At 52.7% G+C, this 9,337-nt stretch overlaps 1 protein-coding gene across 1 annotated transcript in view; it reads right to left on the bottom strand.

Moving 5' to 3' along the window:
* GTF2F1 (general transcription factor IIF subunit 1) overlaps positions 1-9,337 on the bottom strand; it is a 29,778-nt gene that overhangs the window by 6,563 nt on the left and 13,878 nt on the right. The window contains exons 8-12 of the mRNA XM_015422809.1: positions 9,020-9,164; positions 8,012-8,073; positions 5,367-5,486; positions 3,867-3,940; positions 2,090-2,228 (exon numbers count right to left, since the gene is read on the bottom strand). Of these exons, the coding sequence (XP_015278295.1) occupies positions 2,090-2,228; positions 3,867-3,940; positions 5,367-5,486; positions 8,012-8,073; positions 9,020-9,164 (540 nt within the window). The remainder of the gene's footprint in view (positions 1-2,089; positions 2,229-3,866; positions 3,941-5,366; positions 5,487-8,011; positions 8,074-9,019; positions 9,165-9,337) is intronic.

The raw sequence follows: 9,337 nt of genomic DNA, 5'->3' as shown, positions 1-9,337 counted from the left end.
CCCCAAGCAAGGATATCGATTGAGGGAAAGAAGCGGCCCAATGAGATGCCAATTTTCTCTGAAGTTCGGTTTTAGCTTCTTAATATTTAATCGTTCTTCTGTATTGCTCTTTACTAAGTCAGAACAGCGTTCCGTGGGCCTTGGCGTTTAGTCATGCCGGCCACATGACCACGGAAACGTCTTCGGACAGCGCTGGCTCTTCGGCTTGGAGACGGAGATGAGCACCGCAACCCTAGAGTCGGACTCGACTGGCTTTCGAGCAAGGGAACCTTTAACTTTAAGTCAGAATAACTGGACTTGAATTTATCTAAGCGATTTTAACGATCACCTACAATGTAACAAATTATTTTTTACTTAAAGCTATTTTATTGTAATCATTATATGACCACCACCTCTTGGGTTTTTAGTGCTTTATCTTTACTTTCTCCTGTGGTTTATAGTTTCCCTTTCCTTATTTTCTTGTAGTTTTGGAAAATAAAATTTTTTTGCAAAGGAAAAAAAAAAGATTCTGCGCTTAAGAGTATGTGATGCAAACGGATTTGGTTTTGAATATCAAGTTTCCCCAATATTTGAGGATAGGACAAAGTTTGAGTCCAGTGGTGTCTCTAAGTCCAACGGAGTTTAATTTGGGAAGTCCGCTTTTGTGTGCAGCCACCGACGCTCCCTCTAAGCTGTGGAATCTTGTGAGCGAGTCCACTTTGTCAGCTACTGGCATTAAAGTTGTGAGCGACTTCCTGAGCTCGGACAAAAATGTGTGAGCCGGAGGCTAAAAAACTGTGAGCTGGCTCACACTCACTCAGCTTAGAGGGAACACTGGGAGGCACTCTTCCTCAGATACATTGAAACAGAAGTCACCGACCATTACACACAGGTGTGTGGAGGGGGTTACTTGCCAGGAAGAGCCGGTTAGAGTCAAGATGCGTAAGTAACTGAGCCGTGAGTATAGCTAAGATTGGGTTGAAGCAGTTGGCAAGACCTGTGAACGGCGGCAAATTAACATACAGATCATGAAAGGGTGAACAGACATGGGAACCGAGTGACAGAGCATGGGTAGTGAGATAAGAACCCGATACCTCACGACACCTGCTCTTGCATCTGTTTGTTAACTCTTCTAGGATTATAGAATCATAGAATGTTAGAGTCGGAAGGGACCTTGTAGGTCATCTAGTCCAACCCCCTGCACTCTGCAGGAGCATAGCCGAAAGAGAGCCCTACAACATACCCGAATGATGGTCGTCCAGCCTCCGCTTGGAAACGTCCAGTGAAGGAACATCCACCACCTCCCGAGGCAGTTTGTTCCACGGCTCAACCACGCTTAGAATCATAGAATGTTAGAGTCGGAAGGGACCTTGCAGGTCATGTAGTCCAACCCCCTGCACTCTGCAGGAGCACAGCCGAAAGAGAGCCCTACAACAGACCCGAAAGATGGTCGTCCAGCCTCCGCTTGAAAACCTCCAGTGAAAGAGCCTCCACCACCTCCAGAGGCAGACTGTTCCACGGCTCAACCACTCTTACAGTTAGGAAGTTTCTCCTGATATTTAGCCGGTAACGACTCCCTTGTAATTCCCACCCATTAGAGCTAGTCTTGCAATCCGGAGCAAGAGAGAAGAGATCTGCTCCCTCTTCTACATGACAGCCCTTCAGATACTTGAAGACTGCAATCATGTCGCCTCTAAGCCTTCTCTTTCCCTGGCTAAACATACCCAATGCTTTCAGCCTATTCAAGCACGTGAGTTCTTGCATTGCAGCCTATTATTCAGTCTATTATCTGTATTGCTGATTTGCTGCTCTTTGCAGGTCTCCTCAACTGCTTTAATCCAACCTTAGCTATACACCTGCTCAAGTTATGCATATTGACTCCAACTAGCCCTTCCTGCCAACCAAGTCGGTGACTTCGATGTATCGGAAGAAGCGTGCCCAGAATTAAATGTGTCGGTCTTAAAGGTGCCGCTGGAGACTCGAACTCGGTTCCCCAATATTTGAGGGTTTCCTTTTGGCAAGACTTGGATTCCGTATCTACTGCCAGCAGCAGGAAGGGATGGAGGGGGAGAGGAGTGAGGACGGAGGGAGAAAAGTGTTTGGGCAGTACCTTGCTCCAGTTTGGTGGCTGCCGCCCGCAGGGTCGAGGAGGTGCTGCCGGAGTCCACGCTGGGCGTCCCCGGGCGGCTGTTGCCCTGGGAGCTGCTGGCAGAGCCCTTCCGTTCCTTCTTCGGAGGCGTCTTCTTTTTCTACAGAGGGAGGCTCCGTTAAGATCCCCGCTCCCTCCCGGTGAACGGGGCTCCGGTTACTGATTGACTTCATTTCTACCCTCCCATTCTGCCCAGGGGGGACCCAGAACAGCTTGCATCCTTCTCCTCTCCTCTCACAACCACCCTGTGAGGCTGATGACACGGTGAGGGTGTTGTTGGCCCAAAGGTCTCCCAGTGAGCCTCCGTGGCAGAGCACGAATTGGTTAAACAAGTATAAAGCCAACAGTCGTGATGGTCTGACCCACAATCAAACAGTCATAAGACTTATAAAGAATGCTGTTTATGTACTGCAATCTAAAGCACTACAACATGATACACAACCCAATAGAAAATCCTTGAACCAAGGTAAGAACATAAGAACATAAGAGAAGCCAGTGTTGGATCAGGCCAAAGGCCCATCCAGTCCAACACTCTGTGTCACACAGTGGCCAGAAATACCAGGTGCCCTCAGGAGGCCCAGCAGTGGGGCCAGGACACTAGAAGCCCTCCCACTGTTGCCCCCCCCCCAAGCACCAAGAATACACAGCATCCCTTGCCCCAGACAGAGAGTCCCTATCTATACCTTGTGGCTAATAGCCACTGATGGACCTCTGCTCCATATGCTTACCTAATTCGCTCTTGAAGCCGTCCCTGCTTGTAGCCGCTGCCACCTCCTGTGGCAGTGAGTTCCATGTGTTAAGCACTCTTTGGGTGAAGAAGTACTTCCTTTTATCCGTTCTGACCCGACCGCTCAGCAATTTTATGGAGTGCCCACGAGTTCTTGTATTGTGAGAAAGGGAGAAAAGTACCTCTTTCTCTACCTGCTCTTTCCCATGCATAATCTTATAAACCTCAATCTCCCCTCAGTTGTCGTTTCTCCAAGCTAAAGAGCCCTAAGCGCCTTAACCTTTCCTCATAGGGAAAGTGTTCCAACCCTTTTATCATTCGAGTTGCCCTTTTCTGCACTTTTTCCAAAGCTATAATATCCTTTTTAAGGTGTGGTACATAATCAACGTCATCTCCGGATTACATAACAACGTTTCAAAACATGGATCTTCTTCAGGAGATATTATAGTGGTGCCAAAGCTCTCAGTTTCATAAATATTAGACAACATGTCTTAAGAATATTAAATTCAGATAGGACGCTGATCTCAATTAACATCCAGGCTCAAAATATGCTGCTATGTTTCTACTAGAGAGAACAGCTTCTTCTCCTGAAGAAGATCCATTTTTTGAAACGTCGTTATGTAATCCGGAGACGACGTTGATGATGTACCTTGGTTCAAGGATTTTCTATTGAGCTGAGTATCATGTTGTAGTGCTTTAGATTGCAATACATAAACAGCATTCTTTGTAAGTCTTATGACTGTTTGATTGTGGGTCAGACTATCACGACTGTTGGCTTTATACTTGTTTAACGGACTGGGTCGTGTGTGTCCAGATTTTTAGAGCCCGAATTCGAACACAGGCCTCTCAGGGCCTAGCCTGATGCTCTACACCGCACTGGGGCGCCCCTTACAGTCAGATACACATTCTGCAGCTCAGTGACAAGCACTCATCTGGCCGCACAGCAACCGGGTCTCGGAGGGGCTGAGCCCCACGCCTAGACGCCCCCCCCAGACTCTCATGCAGTGTTACCATCATGAAGAGTGCGGAAGACGCCTCGCTCTCGATGTCGCTGTCTTCTGAGGTCTCCGACTCGTCGCTCGTGTCTGAAAAGCAGACCCGACATAAGAGAAGCCCTGTTGGACCAGGCCAGTGGCTCATCCAGTCCGACATTCTGTGTCACACAGTGGCCAACCAGGCGCCACCAGGAGGTCCAGCAGTGGGGCCAGAACTCCAGGAGCCCTCCCACAGTTGCCCCCCCCCAGCACCAAGAAGACAGAGCATCACTGCCCCAGACATAAGAACAGACGAGAGAAGCCCTGTTGGATCAGGCCAATGGTCCAACTCTCTGTCACACAGTGGCCAAAAAATACCAGGTGCCATCAGGAGGTCCATCAGTGGGGCCAGGACACTAGGAGCCCTCCCACTGTTGCCCCCTCCAAGCACCAAGAATACAGAGCATCCCTTGCCCCAGACAGAGTGTTCCATCTATACCTTGTGGCTAAGAGCCACGGATGGACCTCTCTGCTCAACAAAAACTCACCCTGGGCGTGGCCGCCTTCACGGAGACAAGCCACTCCCAGGTAGCACAGAGGGGACCCCCTTGGACCACCTGGACTCTGGAAGGGCCAGTTCCCACCTCCCATCACGACCTTTCTGGGCCCACCCCTACTGAAGGTGCGCCACTCAGCCGCTCAACGCCCTGTGACACTCCAGCGCCTGCCGCTTCCACCTGGCTGCCCGCCAGCGACTGCACCGGCGCCTCGACCCAGCCAGCCACGACGACGCACGCTAAAACGGGAGAAATCCTGTGCTCCGGAAAGCCCAGTTCTGCCACTCAAAAGCGTTACGCTGATCGACAGCATTCAAAATTCTGCTTCTTGCAACTCATGGAGAGACCCTGACCTGGATTGGCCCGGGCTGGTCCGATCCCATCCGATCTCGGAAGCTAAGCAGGGTCGGCCCCGGTTAGTCCTTGGATGGGAGACCGCCCAGGAAGTCCGGGGTCGCTATGCAGAGGCAGGCAAGGGCAAAACCCACCTCTGGACATCTCTTGCCTTGACCTGGGTGGGCCAGATTAATCTGATCTTGGAAGCTAAGCCGGCTTGGTTCTGGCCAGTCCTTGGAGGGGAGACCCCCGAGGAAGTCCGGGGTTGCTACGCAGAGGCAGGCGACGACAAAGCCACCTCTGCCCGTCTTTTGCCTCGCAAACCCTGCGGGGTCTCCAAAAGTCTGCCACGACTTGAAGGCCCTTTCCGCCACCCCCCATTCGAGGGGAGGGAAGTAACTGCGGAGGGTGCTTCCAACTCCTCTTCCAGCAGGCGTTGCCCGAGCACTCCCAAATACACCTTTGCAGCCTGAAGGGCTAGAAACTTGACTATTCCTTGTTAAATGACTGAGATCCCAGATCCGGGGAAGCTGAACGCCCTGCCCTCCCGTGGTGGGCGACGAGGCCTCCCTCCCTCTGTCCCTCTGTCCCTCCCCTCCCCGAGCCTGACTCCAGCCTCCCCGCCAGTCGCCTGCCCCGCCTACCTTTCTTTTTCTTCTTATCCTGCGGGGTGGGGGCCTTCTTCTCCTCCTCCTCCTCCTTCTCCTCCTCCACGGGCTTCTCCTCTTCGCTCTCCTCGCTGCTCTCGCTCGCTTCGTCGATCCCTGCGGTGCGAGAAGGGATCCGGGAGGGGTCAGGCGGCGGACTCTCCTCCTGGCGGGGAGGGGTTTCTTTCACCTGTCCAGAGCTGGGGACGCTCGCCCTGCCCCTGAGAGGCCACCCGACGCGACTCTGGGCGCGAGAAATGGGAAACCTCCCCCCAGAACTCCTTTCCCCGTAGAGCCTCTCCTTCGAATGAAGGAGACAGCAAAGACTGTGGGGGTTCCCGGTGACAGACCGCCAAGCCTGCGGGGCTGGTTCCCCAGCTCTCGCTTGGCACGACCCGCTGAATGAGAAAGCGCTCAGATCAGAGAGCCCAGGTGCCTACGCTTCCACCGCCGCCACCTTCCTGCCCCCCAATCTCCAGAGAGCCAGTTTGGTGTCGTGGTTAAGAGCGCGGACTCTAAACTGGGAGAACCGGGTTTGATTTTTCCACATGCGGCTGCTGGTGTGGCCTTGGGTCAGTCACGAGTTCTCTCCGAGCTGTTCTCTCAGGGGCAGTTCTGGAAAGAGCTCTCTCAGCCCCACCTACCTCCCAGGGTGTCTGTTGTGGGGAGGGGAAGGGAAAGGAGCTTGTAAGCTGCTCTGAGACACCTCTGGGTAGTGAAGGGCAGGATATAAATCCAATCTCCTCCTGTTCTTCTTCTGTTCTTAACTGGGGACTTGGGGGGGGGGGACAAAATTTTGGGGGAGGACAGTGTTAAGGGGGAAGGCCACGGTCTCTATGCCCTGTTGTTCACCCTCCAGAGGAAATCCAGTTTGGTGAGAGAACTGGGTTTGATTCCCCACTCCTCCTCCACTTGCAGCCGCTGGTGTGGCCTTGGGTCAGTCACGCGTTCTCTCAGAGCTGTTCTCTCAAGGGCTGTCCTTGAAAGAGCTCTCTCAGCCCCACCGACCTCTGTTGTGGGGAGGGGAAGGGAGAGGAGATTTGTGAGCCGCTCTGAGACTCCTTCGGGTAGTGACGGGCGGGGGTATAAATACACTCTCTTCTCTTCTTCATGACAGGCAACCCCTGGACGGCCTGTTTCTTTCTATTTATTCACATATATTTATATCCTTGCGCTTCTCCAACTGGGGACCCGAAGCTGCTTTTCACACTGCTCTCCCCCACTCCATTTAATCCTCACTACGAGCCTGTGAGGTAGGGGAGGCTGAGAGCACGTGACTAGCCCCAGGGTCACCCAGCCGGCTCCCACAGCAGACTGGGGGGGTTCGCAGCTGGGTCCCCCGGATCCTAGTGTGACGCTCTAAGGGCTAAGAATGTGCGAACAGCTGTATCAAGGGAGTCAACTACACTGCTGTCCCAAACGGGCTTAACCACCACCTGGAGGGCCCAGGCCGGCCTGAGAAACGACGGCTGAGGGGTGACACGATCGAGGTCTATAAGATTATGCATGGGATACAGCAGGTCGAGAAAGAGGTCCTTTTCTCCCTTTCTCACAATGCAAGAACTTGTGGGCACTCCATGAAATTGCTGAGCATTCGGGTTAGAACGGATAAAAGGAAGTGTAGACTGCTACTCTCAGGGAATAAGTCCAGAGGAGTCGGCCATGTTACTCTGTTGCTGCAAAATAGTAAAAAACCCCGTAGTGTCAGGTAGCCCTGTCATAGTTCTGGAATGTAGAGGGGTACCCTCCTTCTCGTTCTCAGCTCTCTCCTGCTCAGCTATTGTGCTCTATCTTACGCTTGACCTTGTAGATGTCCCAGGTGCAGTTTACACGGCTGGGAAAGTTAACGGCTTCTCTGCTCTGCCCGCTTGTTTTGCCCCACGCGCGAGAGAGATATCCATTGGCTTATGCTTACAGGGGGAATGTTTGATTTCACTATAAGTCAGAGGCCATTCCTGACACAAGCTGTACACGTGTTCTTTAGTACCGGATCCCCTAATAAACAGTTATCTTCTTATGAAGCCCTGTGTGGTATGACCTGACTAAGAAGCCTGACAAGCACCTCTCTTCCTCTCTTGCCTTGGAAACCCCAACTTGACCACTCCCCCCCCGATGCAGTTCAGAGGAGGGGTGTCCTCACAAGTATTCCCTCTAAGCCGAGTGAGTGAGAGCCAGCTCACAGTTTTTTAAGCCTCCGGCTCACACGTTTTTGTCTGAGCTCAGGAAGGACGGCTCCAGAGCAAGCTCATCTATGCAGCAGACAAATCGCTTGCTCATAACTTCAATGCCAGTCGCTCACAAAATATGATTGTCGCTCACAAGACTGCGCAGCTTAGAGGGAGCATTGGTCCTCACCAAATGACACCTCGCGAAATTCTTTGCGAAAACCCAGGACAGCTCAACTGGCCCTAAAGTGAGGAGACGCTTGGGACGCGGATCGTCCCTAAACAATTCAGGAGGGCAGAAGGAGGACTCAAACCAAGATTGTATATGGAGTATTAACCAAAAAGAACACAAACAGATCCAGGCGTTCTACAGAGGAAACAAAAAGTGAGTCAGCTGCCAGGGGCCCGTCCTGCGGAGGATCTTGGCCCTGTCGCGGTCTGGATTCTCCGGCCTGCACACTCCTCAGGGGGGCTCACCTTTCGGGACGTCTTCCTCTTTGGCCGCTTTGGGTTTGCCTCCCATTTCCTCCATGGAGCTGCTGCAATGAAAGAGAGAGCAGAAGGCGGGTGAGCGAGAAAACAGAGGAGGAGAGAGCTGGTCAAGGAGTAGAGAGGCTCTGGGAGTTCGAAAGCCCAGGCCCATAGCTACAGCGGGGCATTTCGGGGCCCTGCCCCATTGATGATGATGATGATGAAGAAGAAGAAGAAGAAGAAGAGGAGGAGGAGATTGGATTTCTACCCTGCCCTTCACTACCCAAAGGAGTTTCAGAGCAGCTTGCAATCTCCTTTCCCTTCCCCTCCCCACAACAGACACCCTGTGAGGTCGGTGGGGCTGAGGGAGCTCTCTCGAGGACTGCTCTTGAGAGAACAGCTCTGAGAAAACTTGTAACTGACACAAGGTCACACCAGCAGCTGCAAGTGGAGGAGGAGTGGGGAATCAAACCCGGTTCTCCCAGATTAGAGTCCGCGCACTTCACCATGAAACCAAACTGGCTTTCCTCTGGAGGGCGAACAGGGCATAGAGGCCGTGGCCTTCCCCCTTAACGTTGTCCTCCCCCAAAATTTTGTGTCCCCCCCAGTCCCCAGTTAAGAACAGAAGAAGAAGAGAAGAAGAGGAGGAGGAGGAGATTGGATTTATATCCTGCCCACTACCCAAAGGTGTCTCAGAGCCGCTTATAAACTCCTTTCCCTCCCCCTCCCCACAACAGACACCCTGGGAGGTAGGTGGGGCTGAGAGAGCTCTTTCGAGGACTGCGCTTGAGAGAACAGCTCTGACAGAACTTGTGACTGACCCAAGGTCACACTCGCAGCTGCAAGTGGAGGAAGAGTGGGGAATCAAACCTGGTTCTCCCAGAATTAGAGTCTGCGCACTTAACCACTACACCAAACTGGCTCTTAAAAGCCCCACCTCCCAAAGAGCCATGCCAGAAACCTCATTTTTGAGGAGAGACCCCCTGCTTCTCCCCCCACAGCTGGGAAGCCTACCTGGACCCATCAGACATGTAGTCCACCTCCTGGCCCTCGAAATCCCCGTCGTCGCTGTCTTCAAAGGCCTCGTCGTCCGAGCCCTTCTTCTTCTTTTTCTTCTTGTTCTGCGGGGCGGCCTTTTTCGGCTTGGCCGGCTTCTCACCTGAAAGACAACAGGTCAGGCCTCACCTGGAGTCCCATGTCCAGTTTTGGGCACCCCATTTTAGGAAGGGTGTTGACAAGCTCGAGCGTGTCCAGAAGAGGGCAACCAGGATGGTGAGAGGGTTGGAATCCAAGTCTTATAGGACGAAAGGCTGAAAGAGTTGGGGATGTTTA

The sequence above is a fragment of the Gekko japonicus genome, unplaced genomic scaffold (genome assembly GCF_001447785.1).
Source record: "Gekko japonicus isolate JY-2015 unplaced genomic scaffold, Gekko_japonicus_V1.1 scaffold4021, whole genome shotgun sequence".
In the NCBI taxonomy this organism is placed as follows: Eukaryota; Metazoa; Chordata; class Lepidosauria; order Squamata; family Gekkonidae; genus Gekko; species Gekko japonicus.
The sequence above is the reverse complement of the archived record's forward strand: the minus strand, read 5'-3'. Positions and strand labels throughout refer to the sequence as shown.